This window comes from Natator depressus, chromosome 3 (assembly GCF_965152275.1).
Source record: "Natator depressus isolate rNatDep1 chromosome 3, rNatDep2.hap1, whole genome shotgun sequence".
Classification (NCBI taxonomy): domain Eukaryota; kingdom Metazoa; phylum Chordata; order Testudines; family Cheloniidae; genus Natator; species Natator depressus.
The window spans coordinates 98,072,034-98,089,148 of NC_134236.1; the positions used below are offsets into that span (position 1 = coordinate 98,072,034).

The following is a 17,115-nucleotide window of genomic DNA, read 5'->3' on the forward strand; positions in this document are numbered from 1 at the left end:
GACACACCCACCTTCCCTCTTCTTCTTCAGGGGATACATTTTATGATGAACTGTGCTTTCTTGGAATTTTTTCCTTATGTTTTCAATTACGTTTTCATCTACATATTCATAGGTGTGCTTCTCCTCCAGTTCCTTTTCTGTTCCATACGTCAGAAGCATATTGTTTATTGGACCTAAATAACAAAGAAAGAAAACATAAAATATCTGTAAGGAGGTGACACGGGAGTCTGTTGATCACCGTATTTATATGATCCCCATTCTTCAGAATTATCTCCTTGTTTTTAACAATTTTTTCGCTGCTTTTACACCTCTCTTTTCTTCTCCTTCCTTCTTCATGTCATATTTTTGTCAAGAACAGATCATACCAAACCAATCTAATTTCCTTCTTTGACAGGGTTACTGGCCTCGTGGATGGGGGGGAGCAGTAGATGTGATATACCATGATTTTAGTAAGGGTTTTGACACAGTCCCGCATGACATTTTTATAAGCAGACTAATGAAATGCGATCTAGATGAAATTTCTATAAGGGTGGGTGCACAAAGGGTTGAAAGACCGTACTCAAAGGGTTATCATCAATGGTTCACTGTAAAACACGGAGGTCCTATCTAGTGGGATCTGGCACCATTCAGTATTTTCACTAATGACTTGGATAATGGAGGGTATGCTCATAAAGTTTGTGGATGACACCAAGATGGGAGGGGTCACTAGCACTTTGGAGGACAGGATTAGAATTCAAAATGACCTTGACAAGTTAGAGAATTGGTCTAAAATCAACAAGATGCAATTCAATAAAGACAAGTGCAAAGTACTACCCCGAGGAAGGAAAAATCAAATGCACAACTACAAAATCACTGTCTAAGTGGGAGCACTACTGAAAAAGATCTCAACAATATGATGCAGCTGTGAATAAGGCTACTATCATTCTGGGGTTTATTAACAGGAATGTATGTAAGATGGGACATAAATTGCCTCAGTCTGCTTGGCACAGATGAGGCCTCAGCTGGAGTACTGTGCATAGACACTGACTTCCTCTCTACCCAGGGGATGCTCCACTCCTCCTCCTCCACCCCAGGCCTGCCCCCAGTCCACCCCTTCCCCCAGCTCCCACCTCTGCCCCGCCTCTTCCCTCCCCCTCCCACGAGCATGCCCTGTCCGTGGCATGTAGGAGATACTCAGGGGGAGGGGAAGGAGTTGATCGGTGGGGCCACTAGCAGGCGTGAGAAGCTGGGGGGAGGAGGGGAGCTTGGCTGCCAGAAGGTGCTAAGCACCCGCTAATTTTTGCGGTGGGTGCTCCAGCCGTGGAGCACCCATGGAGTTGATGCCTATCATACTGTGTCCAATTCTGGGTGCCACACTCTAAGAAAGATACAGACAAAGAGAGGTAACTGGCTCTGTGGATATGGGGAAAGCGGTGGATGTGATATATCTTGACTTTAGCAAAGCTTTTCATATGGTCTCCCACGGTATTCTTCACAGCAAGTTAAAAAAAGTATGGATTGGATGAACGGACTATAAGGTGGATAGAAAACTGGCTAGATTGTCAAGCTCAATGGGTAGTGATCAACTGCTCGATGTCTAGTTGGCAGCCGGTATCAAGCAGAGTGCCCCAGGGGTCCGTCCTGTGGCCAGTTTTTTTCGACATCTTTATTAATGATCTGGACGATGGGATAGATTGCACCCTCAGCAAGTTCGTAGATGACACTAAGCTGCGGGGGAAAGGTAGATACGCTGGAGGGTAGGTATAAAGTCCAGAGTGACCTAGGCAAGTTGGAGGATTGGGCCAAAAGAAATCTGATAAGGTTCAACAAGGATAAGTGCAGAGTCCTGCACTTAGGACGGAAGAATCCCATGCACTGCTACAGGCTGGGGACCGACTGGCTAAGTGGCAGTTCTGTAGAAAAGGACCTGGGGATTACAGTGGATGAGAAGCTGGATATGAGTCAGCAGCGTGCCCTTGTTGCCAAGAAGGCTAACGGCATATTGGGCTGCATTAGTAGGAGCCTTGCCAGCAGATCAGGGAAGTGATTATTCCCTTCTATTTGGCACTAGTGAGCCCATATCTGGAGTACTGTGTCCAGTTTTGGGCCCCACACTACAGAAAGGATGTGGACAAATTGGAGAGAGTCCAGCAGAGGGCAACGAAAATGATGAGGGGGCTGGGGCACATGACTTATGAGGAGAGGCTGAGGGAACTGGGCTTGATTATTCTGCAGAAGAGAAGAGTCGGGGGGATTTGATAGCAGCCTTCAACTACCTGAAGAGGGGTTCCAAAGAGGATGGAGCTCTGCTGTTCTCAGTGATGGCAGATGACAGAACAAGGAGTAATGGTCTCAAGTTGCAGTGGGGGAGGTCTAGGCTGGATATTAGGAAACACTATTTCACTAGGAGGGTGGTGAAGCACTGGAGTAGGTTACCTAGGGAAATGGTGGAATCTCCATCCTTAGATGTTTTTAAGGCCTGGCTTGACAAAGCCCTGGCTGGGATGATTTAGTTGGGGTTGGTCCTGCTTTGCACAGGGGGTTGGACTTGATGACCTCCTGAGGTCTCTTCCACATCTAATATTCTATGATTCTATGAATCCAGAGGAGAGCAAAAAAAAACAATACAAGATTTAGAAAACCTGACCTAGCAGGAACGGTTAAAAAAATGGGCAGTTTAGTCTTGAGAAAAGACAACTGAGGCAGGACCTGATAACCATCTTCAAATATGTTAAAGGCAGTTACAAAGAAGATGATGATCAGTTGTTCTCCATGTCCATTGAAGGCAGGACAAGTAATAATGAGCTTAATCTGCAGCAAGGGAGAATTAGGTTTGATTTTAGGAAAATCTTACTAACTGGAAGGATGGTTAAGCTCTGGAATAGGTTTCCAAAGGAGGCTGAGGAATCCCCATCACTGGAGGTTTTAGCAAACGTTACACAAACCCCTGTCAGGGATGGTCTAGGATTACTTGGCCTTGCCTCAGAACAGGGAGCTGGACTTCAGGACCTCTCTTGGTCTTTTTCACCCCTCCATTTCTATTATTCTATTTGTATTACAGCAGCATCTAGAGGCCCCCAACCGAGACCGAGGACCCATTGTGGTAAGCACTCTACAGACACAGTGAGAGATTGGTTTCAGAGTAACAGCCGTGTTAGTCTGTATTCGGAAAAAGAAAAGGAGTACTTGTGGCACCTTAGAGACTAACCAATTTATTTGAGCATAAGCTTTCGTGAGCCACATGCATCCGATGAAGTGAGCTGTAGCTCACGAAAGCTCATGCTCAAATAAATTGGTTAGTCTCTAAGGTGCCACAAGTACTCATTTTCTTTTAGTGAGAGATTGCATACTTTTCAGGGCAGGGACTATCTAAACAGACAAGGCACACAAAAGTGTGAGAGAAAGGAAACATTACCACCCACACTTTACATATTTTCCCACAGAGAGATTAAGTGATTTGCACAAGACTACCTAGGAAATCTGTGGCAGACCCAAGAATTAAACCCAGGTTTCCTGATTCCCATTTCAGTGCCATAGCCACGAGAGCATCCTTCCTTTTCTTTTAGGAATCCTTCTTTTGGATTGTACATATTAGTGTCAGATCAAAATTTGTGCATACACGAGGTGATCTGTTATTCACCCCCTGTCCATAGTACACCAGTAACCCCCAAAGGTAAACAAACTGTTAATATAGTATGATCACTCACAGACCGGGTGCAGATAGATCTAGATCTGACTGTTAGTAAAAGGCCTGAGACAAAAAGAACTTGTTATCTTCTTAAAAAATGTTGCCATAGTAAATTCAGATTATCTGCCATATGTGGCACGTAGCCTCCATAATACAAATTTATTCCACATATGGTTGTGTCTCATGGAAGTGACGAATCACTCGAGCTGGGAATCTGCATTCTTACCTTGGTATTTCCTAGGGATGTGCCCTTCAGCTACGTCTCATTTAGAGGGTGATATGCTCCATATCAGATGTATGTTTTGCCCCAGTTACGTAAGACTTGACTACATTTGCATGTTGTTTTGAGTTAATTTGAGTGTTTCGGGGGAAAACTGCCTTGTGTTCAGAGACAAAAGATTTTATTTCTCATTCCCTGCTTTAATGAACCCTCCTTGGAAACGAGTTTGCTGGCATGCAGGATGAGTTTTTCCAGAACACAGTAGGTGTGGTCACATTCCCATTTCAGTTCACAATGGTCCACCTCTGGCAGTTCTCCCATTGCCATCCCACACTGCTCTGCCCTACAGCTGGATCAGCCTTTCTGTTTACCTGTGTGCCCTCTACAGCTTCGGGACATCTTGATAAGACGTCACCTCCTCCTTTAAAGGCTGTCATGCAGCCAGATGTGTCTCTTTGCGATTCCAGCTTGTGGAAAGTACACACACCTGGTGCCACATACCACACACCAGTCATAGCAGCCATGCCCCACGCTTTCACATGGTCTTATGTTGAGGTCCTGGACTTCCTTGCCCACTGGGGAGAGGAGATCCAGTCCCGTCTTAACAGCACTCACCAGAATGCCAAGTTACACAAGAGGTTATCAAGCAAATGAAAGAAGGGGCCATTCCTGGGACCCGATCCAGTGACTCAAAATAGGAAAGGCACACTGGCAGGGTTAGAAAAACATTGGGAACAGTAACAAGAGCTTTGTGAGAGTTTGCATGGACATGCCTATTACGAGGCACTAGAATGAATTTTTGCAAATTTTGCCCTGGTTTTCATTTTGTATCATGGGGTGTTCAATAAAGGTGATTTTTTTTTAAATACATGACTTGCAACTTCTGTTATTCCTTGTTAAATCAATTCATAAAATCCTTGCCCAGACCATCATGAAATCCCTACATACAGCATCACTAGTATTTGCATTACTGTTGAGCCCCATTGTGCTAGGTGCTGTACAAACACAGAACAAAAAGATGGCCCCCGCACCAAGGAGTTTACAATCTAAGTACAAGACAAGAAGCAACACATAGATACAGACCGAAGGGAAGTACAATCAGTTGATATTAGTCAGCATGATAGGCAGAGATCTCAGCACACCTGCAGCCTAACTGTTGTTCAGAGCTTTGTAGGCATCACGGCAAAGGCAATTTTTGAGGGTGGATAATGAGGTAGCTTTGCAGATGTTTACAGGAGCTCCTCCCAAGCATGAGGGGAAGAATGGGAGAAAGCACAAAGGTGCTTGTTTTACAAGTGGGCAGTGGAGGCTAACATCATGGGCCTATCAGAGGTGGGAATCAGCAACGTGATAGCAAATGAGAAATGATAGGCAGGGCCGGTACTGAAGGTGAAGGGCCTTCAGCATAAGACAAGCAGCTTATGTTTGGTGCCATAGCGACAGGGGGAGCCAGTGGAGAGAAATCAAAGAGGGGGGTGACAGGGTCAGTGAGACGGTCGAGGAAAATGACCTTTGCAGCAACATTCTGAATGGATCTGAATAGGGTCTGACTGCATTTGTCAAGGCCTGAGAGAAGGACGTTGCAGTCATGAAGATGCGAGATGAGGACATCTTAAATTAAAGTTTTAGCTGGGTGGATTGATAAGAAAAACTGTTTCTTGGAGATGTTATGAAGAAAGAATCAGCAAGACTTTGATACAACATAATTGCCACACAGATTAACATAAAATAATTACCCAAAGCATCATGTAATCCCTACACAAAGTTTTATGCATTTTTCACATTGACACTCTGACATCAAACTAGGAGCACGATGTATCCCTGACCCTGTGTCCCCCTAGCGGTTGGCAGTGTCCAGAAAGCCTGTCTACCTCTGGCCTCATCAATGAGGTGCTCTCTCTTGCTCTCATAGAGGTTGTGCAAAACTCAGCAAACAGCTATCCCATGAGGCAGATATTGCTCCTCAGCTTCCAGACTTACCATGAAACACTTCTGCCTGCCGTTCAGTCACACATTCCAATGCCATTCTGCAGCTATTCACATTCCACGGGTCCCTAAATGGGACTCAGACAAAGATCCCCCCAATCTACCCTTGAGTCCACCCTACTTCTACTCAAGGAGAAATAAACAGGACTCCCTTAGCTCCCATCAATATTCCTTAATCAGTCACGATTGAGCAATGTGAAAAACAATTCCACCTGCCTCTCTCTGGGACTGAACAAACTAGCAGTGTTTCCAGACCTTGGCAGCCTGGGGAGCAGAGAAGCCAGTAACTGAATGCAGAGTTCAGACACAGAAGTGATGCAGCCATCATTTTCTTCATATACATTTCTACATTTGTAATTCATTTTCAACTGGGAGGATCTCTTATCAGTGAAAATAAGCTAAAGAATGAAACAAGCACTGCAAGGAATAAAGTAATCCTTGGGGGTCAGACGGAGAAATATTGTTTGTGCTCACTGGACTTGTTAATATGGAATTAAACCACAGAAGAGCTCAGAATTGATATTGCTCTGTTTTTTCTCTCCCCAAAATGCATGCTTATAAACAAAATCATAACATCTAAGTCAGACGCGTCAGGGAGAAAGGAAATTAATGGCACTAACCCAAAACACATCCCAAGGGATTAATGTCAGTAAGACTTCATTGGAAGTATCCTTTAATCCCAAACTGGAGTGGGACATCTTTTGAAATATATGTATTTACACTTCAATTAAGTATTAGAAAATGAGACAGAGAAAACGAATGATCTCAAGAGAATCCCAAGCAGTAAAATCAATGCAACTTAACTCCTTGCTTGGAAATCTATTAACCTCAAAACTAAATTTACATAACAGCTATATGAATTTTTTAATTACATTCCTTTCCTTAGGGTAGAAGGGCATGCTCCCCAAAACTCAAAGCTCTGAAACTCTCCACCCTAACCCACTTGTTAATAGCCACGGACACTCTATTTGCAGAGAGGTAGGCTGGATTTAATTTCTTCTGAAGTCCCTCTCTGGTCCTTCCAGCGGCACCAATTTAGATATTTCTTTGGGGGAGGGGGCAACTTCCAGCTCCCACCTTCCCCCAGCAGGGACTCCAGTCTGGTCCCTGTTCATTCCCCACTCCTTCCTCCCACATAGATCCTGGGTCTCCCCTGGCCAGGGAGTCTTCCCTCTCTCTTACCCACACAGTCCATCAGTCAGTGCTACCAGAAGTCACCTTCTCAGCAGACTCCCCTGCACTCTCCACCATACAAGAACAGACTCCACATGCACCAGGTTACAATATCATTTGGCACAGCCATCCTTCCATCTGAACAGAGGCAAGGTTGGGCCAAATTTGAGTGGCGTTGCTACCCTCCGTGCCAGGTCACAATGGCATGGGCTGAAATTTGGTTCGGCCACCCTTCTGTCTGTACCAACGGGTGGCTGGGTCAAATTCCAGTGGGATTGCAACCATACAACTGGAATGACACTCCAGCAGTAGCCACACTGATTTAGTACAGGACCACTGCTTAAAAGTAGTTGAGTGATGGCCCCCTTGATGCCACAGCCTATGGAATTTAGAACGAGTTCAAAAACCTGGGGGTGGGGGGGGGCTTACCCCAGCTCCCCTTACTGGTGTTACTGGCTTCTTGATAGCTTTTAAGGCCAGAAGAGACCATTATGATCATCTAGTCTGACCTCCTCCATAAGACAGGCCATGGAAGTCTAGAGAGCAACATGAGGTTCCTATATCCACAGTGCTCAAATCTCCTTCCAGCCCAGCCGTGAAAGCCAGCATGGTCAAATCCCAAACTCAGCTCCCTTTGAGGATGCCCACTGCACAGCTGGCAGCCTCATCAGGCTGGCCCTAAAAATAATACTTTGTAATACAATTGTGTAATTGCAAGATGACACTCCAGAGCTAGAGTTATGTTTCATCAGTTTGCATCCAGGCACACTGAGAGCACTCCATCTTTGGCCTTATGCCGAACAGAACAATATAGCTGTAAATGATCACTCGATAATTCAATCCCTGTTGTGATCTAAATGAGACACGAGTGCGTATTTATTTATGAGAGCACACCTCGCTAGATATTACATACAAAGCTGAAGAGCAAGTGTTGTGAGCAAACTCAGGTGTGTATTTATGTCCAGTTGTGTTTTATTTACTGTGAGCCAGATTCTGGTACTCTTTCTCATGCTCACAGCTACCTTGATCATTGAGGTGCTCCATGGAAATCAATGACTAAGGTATATCAGAATCTGGCCCTATACAAATCACATTTCACAACAATGGGCCGTATCCTCAGCTGATATAAATCAAGATAGCTTCACTGAACCAGAATACCACAATAGACACCAGCAGAGGATACCCAGTATCTTTTAAAATATCATTTTTGACATGTTAAAACATATAGCGGATATTATATAGGTTAAATACATGAAAGATTAATGTTTACAATGTGCTGGAATCAAATAAAACATTAGTAATAAAAGTTGAATTTTAAATTGTATGTTTTGCTGGAAAGGTGCAGCTGCTGAATACGTTCGCTGTTTCCCTTTTTTATTTTGAGTAGCTACTATGCCCTGGTTGTGTCTCTTTTTCTGTTACTTCACTTTCAATAATTCTACCTTATTAATTATATCTAAATCTTTCTGTCCTGAATTTCTGTTTGCTGTACCATTGTTTCTTTTTGGTACAATAAATCTTCCATCCATTCTTTAATATATCAACATTTCTGATCGGTAAGAAACAGATATTTCAAGGTTTAAATTGTTCTGTCACTGCTTGTAACAGTTACATTGTTAAAAATGTCTTGTGCTTATGTGATTTAGAGTCTGATCCAGGGGCGCTGGAACAATTTTTATTGTGGGGGTGCTGATGATGGAAACCATGGAAACCAGGTATTTGGTGTTTGTTATTACTACTTCAAGCCAGGGGATGCAGCAGCACCACTGGTCTGATCCTGGTCCTGTTGAAATCAGTGCTATTGTCTTCAACGAAGACAGTCAAAAGGGGGCCCAACTTGGCTCCTGCCACAGAGCATATGAGGATTCTTGAGGACGGTGCATAACAATCTGACCCCTCCTGCTACCCAACAGGCAGAATCTGTGGCCTTGTTTCCCCAAAGCCTTTGGGGCACAGTAGGGGAAGCAGGGCTTAATTTGTGCCAGGGCTGACCACTGGCACCTCTAGGCTTGGGCGTTCATAGCCTCGGCACCTCTGGGCTTGCTGCATCAGTTATGAAGAGAAAAAAATTGCTTGAGCCCCAGCACCTCTTTCATTACAAATTGAGCACTGAGGGGAAGTATTGTACCTGTGCAGAGCCTGCCCACCTCATCAGAGGTACACTCAGCCATGGAGATCTTTAAAGAGGCCATGTAGCCCCAGAAAACTCTGAAATGAAGTTGTCAGCAAACTAAAAATCTCCTTCCCTGTAACCACTCCCAGGTACAGCTGGGCAGGAAACAGCTATCCCATTTCATGAAAATTTTCAGCGTTTTGAATTGTTTCCCATTTTTGCTTCAGGACAAGGCTGAGACCTTTTAAAATGAAAGAGAAACAGAAAGACCCACCCCAGCCTGGTGGTCAGGGCACTCAATCCTGCTGTGAAAGCCCCAGGTTCAAACCCCCTACTCTGCCTGATTTGGAGCAGGGACTTGAACCCAGGACTCCCATATCACAAGGGAGTGGCCGAACCACTTGGCTATTCTAGGGTGGGTTTTACTTAGTTGCTCCTGTTAGTGTTGTTTCACTTAGAATAAACAATTTGAATATTCATTGCAACAGGGACTAAATTTTGATTCTCTCACTTTGACGAGCAAAATCTACCCTGGACCTGAGAAACTTATCCCAATGAACATTTTGGTTTTGATGGATCAGTACTTGCGGACAAAAAACTGTTTTGTCAAAAAATTCCCACCAGCTCTACTCCCAATCCCCTGACTGGGGCTTCTGGCTGCTACTCTAAGACATAATAAATATATAATAATTAATGAAAATGTGTAGGAGTACAGAACAGGTTATTCCTGCAATACAGAGGGTCAGTATTTGGTCATTAGAGATTAGTCAGGTGCACTGTAGACTAAATCTGACCAGTGCATTAATGCAGATACTTATCAAGATTGTTACAAGGAGGAGGGAGAAAAATTATTTTTCTTAACCTCTGAGGATAGGACAAGAAGCAAGGGCTTAAATTTCAGCAAAGGACATTTAGGGTCGACATTAGGAAAAACTTCCTGTCAGAGTGGTTAAAAATTGAAATAAATTGCCCGGGCAGGTTGTGGAATCTCCATCACTGGAGATATTTAAGAGCAGGTTAGACAAACACCTGTCAGGGATGGTCTAGATAATACTTAGTCCTGCCATGAGTGCAGGGGACTGGACTAGATGATCTTTTGAGGTCCCTTCCAGTCCTACGATTCTATGATTTCTTTCTTTGGTCCTTTATTTATCATTTCAAGATGCATCATACAATAATAAATATTGAGATCAAGCCCCACACACAAGAAAAAAGTTGTAATTATAACAAAAAAGGAAGAAAGATTTAGAAATAGAAAAAAATGGATCACAGGAGCAAGGAGGGCTTCAGGGCTTAATGTCAATTTTGATCTTCTACTCTTGTCTTAGTCAAATGCAAGAGCAGAGGATGTGGTCAAGGTATCGAATCATCAACAAACAGAAGTTTCTAGAAGAAGGAATGTAACAATTCTAGAATTCTAAACTACTAGCAAGAAGATTAGGTAACTTTTTAGAAAATCCATTTAAAGGATTAATTTTAAGGGTAAACAAAGAAATTCAGATGGATATTTTCTGACTAGAATTATTTTTATTGTAAATATTGCTGGTATTTCTAGTGAGTTCAAACTCAGTGAAACTCATGTATAAGAGAACAAAATGCCTCAACCTTCAGTACCAAGTTAATTTTAGAAGCAAATGGTGCGGAAGTAAAAAGCTGTAGCTTCACTGAAATAATAATTTTTTAAAAATCCCATCTTTATTAACATGAAGTTTACAAGGAAACAAAACGGAGGCCTTAAAACCCAAAGATATAAATTCACATTTTTCTTCAGATCTATATATTCTTTGATACATCAGGAATCATATGGACCTTTTTTAAAAAAAGGAAATATTCTATGAGCCATAGACTGTGGAAACAAAGCAAGAATTCTGCTCATGATGGGCTTCTCTGACAGCGCAGATTTCATGCCCTTATTAGAATATGAAACAGTTTAGCTGTTTGTAGGAGTGGATTGAAATCACCAGTAGAAGTTTAAAAATTAGTCAAACAATACAGTTTCTCCCACTCAGAACCCACAAGGAACATGTGCATGTAGGACATATTTTAGATTATGTTATTATGTTAGACATATATGGTCTTAGACATATTTTCTGCTCCACCCCTGGAGTCGGTGCCTATCATACTGTGTCCAATTCTGGGTGCCACACATTAAGAAAGATGCAGACAAATTAGAGAGAATCCAGAGGAGAGCAACAAAAACAATACAAGATTTAGAAAACCTGACCTAGCAGGAACGGTTAAAAAAATGGACAGTTTAGTCTTGAGAAAAGACAACTGAGGCAGGACCTGATAACCATCTTCAAATATGTTAAAGGCAGTTACAAAGAAGATGATGATCCGTTGTTCTCCATGTCCATTGAAGGTAGGACAAATAATAATGAGCTTAAACTGCAGCAAGGGAGAATTAGGTTTGATTTTTAGGAAAATCTTACTAACTACAAGAATCATTAAGCTCTGGAATAGGCTTCCAAAGGAGGCTGAGGAATCCCCATCACTGGAGGTTTTAGCAAACGTTACACAAACCCCTGTCAGGGATGGTCTAGGTTTACTTGGTCCTGCCTCAGCACAGAGAACTGGACTTCAGGACCTCTCTTGGTCTTTTTCACCCCTCCATTTCTATTATTCTATTTGTATTACAGCAGCATCTAGAGGCCCCCAACCGAGACCGAGGAACCATTGTGGTAAGTACTCTACAGACACAGTGAGAGATTGCATACTTTTCAGGGCAGGGACTATCTAAACAGACAAGGCACACAAAAGTGTGAGAGAAAGGAAACATTACCACCCACACTTTACATATTTTCCCACAGAGAGATTAAGTGATTTGCACAAGACTACCTAGGAAATCTGTGGCAGACCCAAGAATTAAACCCAGGTTTCCTGATTCCCATTTCAGTGCCATAGCCACGAGAGCATCCTTCCTTTTCTTTTAGGAATCCTTCTTTTGGATTGTACATATTAGTGTCAGATCAAAATTTGTGCATACACGAGGTGATCTGTTATTCACCCCCTGTCCATAGTACACCAGTAACCCCCAAAGGTAAACAAACTGTTAATATAGTATGATCACTCACAGACCGGGTGCAGATAGATCTAGATCTGACTGTTAGTAAAAGGCCTGAGACAAAAAGAACTTGTTATCTTCTTAAAAAATGTTGCCATAGTAAATTCAGATTATCTGCCATACGTGGCACGTAGTCTCCATAATACAAATTTATTCCACATATGGTTGTGTCTCATGGAAGTGACGAATCACTCGAGCTGGGAATCTGCATTCTTACCTTGGTATTTCCTAGGGATGTGCCCTTCAGCTACGTCTCATTTAGAGGGTGATATGCTCCATATCAGATGTATGTTTTGCTCCAGTTACGTAAGACTTGACTACATTTGCATGTTGTTTTGAGTTAATTTGAGTGTTTCGGGGGAAAACTGCCTTGTGTTCAGAGACAAAGGATTTTATTTCTCATTCCCTGCTTTAATGAACCCACCTTGGAAATGAGTTTGCTGGCATGCAGGATGAGTTTTTCCAGAACACAGTAGGTGTGGTCACAATCCCATTTCAATTCACAATGGTCTACCTCTGGCAGTTCTCCCATTGCCATCCCACGCTGCTCTGCCCTACAGCTGGATAAGCCTGTCTGTTTACCTGTGTGCCCGCTACAGCTTCAGGGACATCTTGATAAGACATCACCTCCTCCTTTAAATGCTGTCATGCAGCCAGATGTGTCTCTTTGCGATTCCAGCTTGTGGAAAGTACACACACCTGGTGTCATATACTACACTACCACACACCAGTCATAGCAGCCATGCACCTTGCTTTCACATGGTCCCATGCTGAGGTCCTGGACTTCCTTGCCCACTGGGGAGAGGAGATTAGGGTGACCAGATGTCCCGATTTTATAGGGACAGTTCCGATTTTTGGATCTTTTTCTTGTATAGGCTCCTATTAGCCCCCACCACCGTCCCAATTTTTCACACTTGCTGTCTGGTCACCCTAGAGGAGCTCCAGTCCCATCTTAACAGCACTCACCGGAATGACAAGTTATGCAAGAGGTTATCAAACAAATGAAAGAGGGGGCCACTCCTGGGACCCAATCCAGTGACTCAAAATAGGAAAGGCACACTGGCAGGGTTAGAAAAACATTGGGAACAGTAACAAGAGCTTTGTGAGAGTTTGCATGGACATGCCTATTACGAGGCACTAGAATGAATTTTTGCAAATTTTGCCCTGGTTTTCATTTTGTATCATGGGGTGTTCAATAAAGGTGATTTTTTTTAAAATGTATGACTTGAAACTTCTGTTATGCTTTGCTAAAACAATCAATAAAATCCTTGCCCAGACCATCATGAAATCCCTACATACAGCATCATTAGTATTTGCATTACCGTTGAGCCCTATTGTCCTAGGTGCTGTACGAACACAGAACAAAAAGACGCCCCCACACCAAGGAGTTTACCATGTAAGAACAATACAAGAAGCAACACATAGATGCAAACTGAGGGGAAGTACAATCAGTTGATATTAGTCAGCATGACAGGCAGAGATCTCAGTACACCAGAAGCCTAACTGTTATTCAGAGTTTTGTAGGCATCACGGCAAAGGCAATTTTTGAGGGTGGATAATGAGGTAGCTTTGCAGATGTTTACAGGAGCTCCTCCCAAGCATGAGGGGCAGAATGGGAGAAAGCACAAAGGTGCTTGTTTAACAAGTAGGCAGTGGAGGCTAACATCATGGGCCTATCAGAGGTGGGAATCAGCAACGTGATAGCAAATGAGAGATGATAGGTAGGGCAGGTACTGAAGGTGAAGGGCCTTGAGCATAATACAAGCAGCTTATGTTTGATGCCATAGAGAAGGGGGAGCCAGTAGAGGGAAATCAAAGAGAGCGGTGACGGGGTCAGTGTGATGGGCGAGGAAAATGATCTTTGCAACAACATTCTGAATGGATCTGAGCAGGTCTGACTGCATTTGTCAAGGCAAGAGAGAAGGACCTTGCAATATAGTTTCTCCTACTCAGAACCCACAGGAACATGTGCATGTTACTGGTCTTAGACATATTTTCTAACTCTTCCATTATCCTGAATTAGATTCTCTGGTCTAGTCAAGCTGTTTTCGACACAAGACTGGTAAAGATTCAGTCAATGTAAGGCCAGAAAGAACCATTAGATCATCTAGTCTGACCTCATGTATAACATAGGCCATGAAATTTAATCCATTTACTCCTGTATTGAGCCCAATTACTTGAGTTTGGCTAAAACATATCTTTAAGAAAGGCATCCAGCCTTGATCTGAAGGCATCAAAAGATGGAGAATCCATCACTTCCCCCGATAGTTTGTTCCAATGGTTAATCACCCTCAATGTTAAAAATGTTGCCTTACTCTAATTTGAATTTGTCTGGCATCAGGTTCCACCCATTGGTTATTGTTATGCCTAAAGGAGTGATCAGTCAGCTTCAAACCATTTTTGTGATCTCCAAATCCCAAGGCCATCTAGGTCCTGGCCAGTCCTCAGGATAAGTTATAACAGCCTGACCTGCCACAGTACAGGAGCCCCTTTACTATGTATAGACTCCCCGTGATAGTCCTTACACATGTGGGTAGTCTGACTTCAATGTGACTGCTAGCACGAGTAATGGTTTTCAGGGTCAGACTCTGAAGCCCTGAAAGTGGTCCCTTCAGAATAAGATTGCTCATTACCAATTATATCTGTTGTGGGGACTAAACAGAGGACTTAATTTTCCAGACCTGACAATCTGGAACCTTCCTCTTTTGCAGCAACCAAACACATTCACTCAACAAAAATACCAGTGTGGGGGAGATTTTCAAAGGCACATGTGACAGGTATGTCAATTTCCTGCAATATCCTGGATAAACCTTATTGAATTAAGTTAAACCATATCAAATTAAGGTTAAGTATTTTAGGAGCTCATTGTATTAACATGCAAATGTTTCTATGTATCTTGTCTAGGAGACATGACTAATTTAAACCTGGGGAAGTGTTATGAGCTTCAAAGGACTCTTTTAATCAATGGGCAAAGATAAGAATTAACTGTTAGTTGAGTAGGTTTCCTAGGAAATACATGGGAGGTGGGGAATGCAAATGCCGCCTCCCCCCTTCCCCCCCCCATATATGATCTTTTGAAGCTTTGCCCTGGGAGGGGACCTTTGTCTATGAATTACCTGCTCCCAGAATCAAACAGCATAAAGGAGCAATTCATCGATTCTTAAGTGCTTGTTCTGAGCCAAAACGGTTACAGACTGGTAACCACAGAAAAACCCTCGCCAGGGTTTGAAGAAGGACTGTTCACCAGCCAGAGCTCTTGCTGGAATGTGGGAGGATCTCTGGCAAGGTTATTAGCATGTGTGTATGTTCTTTTATTGTTTTCAATATGTTTTCTCTGTAGTGCTTTTCCCTTAAGAATAAATGTGCTTGTTGAGAAAGCTGTGTGGTAACTTATACCTATGGGCAATTGTACTGTTTATAGCCTCTGAGAAGACAAAGTAGGCCTGCTTAAGCAGTCTGACTTTGCTGAGGAATTCGCAGTGTAGACAGGGAACTGTGCAGCCTGGAAATACCCCAATCAGGAAGGAGAGAGACGTGGGTCTCCACCCAAGAGAGGTGATGGCTGAGGAGCTGGAAGCCTGGAGAAAGTGCTGTTGCTGGACCTTCAGGGGGAAAGAGGTGCAGCTGCCCTGGACTGTGACAGCACAAATGGGAGCCAGGTGACAAACTCCTATTATCTTTCAACAGGAGTTAGGTGCCCCTTGTGCCTTTGAAATTCTCCCCTCAAACAAATTACTTTCAGAGCATTAATAATGAATCCCTTGTTATGAACACTATGTTATTTTTGGAGGAGTTGCAATATGCAAGGTTTTCAAAGTAATGTTCTGAATTTCACAGTTGGGAGTCACACACATTCAATGACAAGGCAATAAAGAAAAGCTTTATGTGATGTTTTTATATTACTAGCAGAAACCACTCAACTGATTGCATGCAGATAGACATCCAGGGCCCAGTCCTGCAAACACACTACATGTGGAAGTCCCATTATCGGATAGATATGATGGGTGGACCATTAAGATGGGCCATGAGCCTGATCCAAACCCTATTGAAATCAATGGCAGTTATTCCATTGACGTCATAGGTTTTGGATCAGGCCCCATGTCATGTAGCTTTTCAGCTTTAACATGCTCTGAAAGAAAAAAAATAGAACACCAAAACAGATGGTGAAAATATATAGGAAATCCTAACACACAGTACATAAAAAGTATAAATAAATAAAAGCCAATTAATTTTCTCAGTTCAATTTTTTCTTAGAAATATAAAAATGTGACTTGAGACATCTTAATATTTTTACACAACTCACTCATTCAGCTTTGCCAACAGGGCTGAATCATCAGTCTTTTAAAAAGATTGACTGTAAATGAATGCAGCATCTTCTCCATGCAGGCCTGCTCCTGAGAACCACTGAATATTCATGCTGCAGTGTCAAACTGAGTTTAATACCATGCTGCTGCTGAGAGTTTGCCTTATGGCATTTATTCAGGAAGAAAAGAGAGGTTCACATTTTGTCTCCTTTGACTCATCCACAGGTTCCAACTGAATCATGCAAAATACTTCTGCACGTCAAGCATTTATCAGGGCTGAGGTTCAGTGCTGTTATATTAATAACTCAAATCATAAAGCTTAACTGACCTTTAATCACACTGGTGTCCAGTAATGTTGCTGTCCCAGTCACGTCGTCCTCATTCTCCCAGTGCACTAAATCATTCTGACAACTAACTTGTAATTCTGAAACAGCAGTAGCTTGGTCTGAGCACGGTTTCTTAGTGGTGTCTACATAGAGATTCTGAAATTACATAGAACAGTGTGATTGATTTCTTGTATGTATTGTTAGTCCAAACTAGATACTTTTCACAAATGTGACAAGGGAGAGCATCAGTCATACTTGAGGT

The 17,115-nt window shown here is 42.8% G+C and overlaps 1 protein-coding gene across 1 annotated transcript in view; it reads right to left on the minus strand.

Moving 5' to 3' along the window:
* The window catches only part of THEMIS (thymocyte selection associated), a 111,490-nt gene that overhangs the window by 6,744 nt on the left and 87,631 nt on the right, over window positions 1-17,115 (minus strand). The window contains exons 5-6 of the mRNA XM_074946938.1: window positions 16,856-17,009; window positions 12-173 (exon numbers count right to left, since the gene is read on the minus strand). Coding sequence (XP_074803039.1) covers window positions 12-173; window positions 16,856-17,009 — 316 coding nt within the window. The remainder of the gene's footprint in view (window positions 1-11; window positions 174-16,855; window positions 17,010-17,115) is intronic.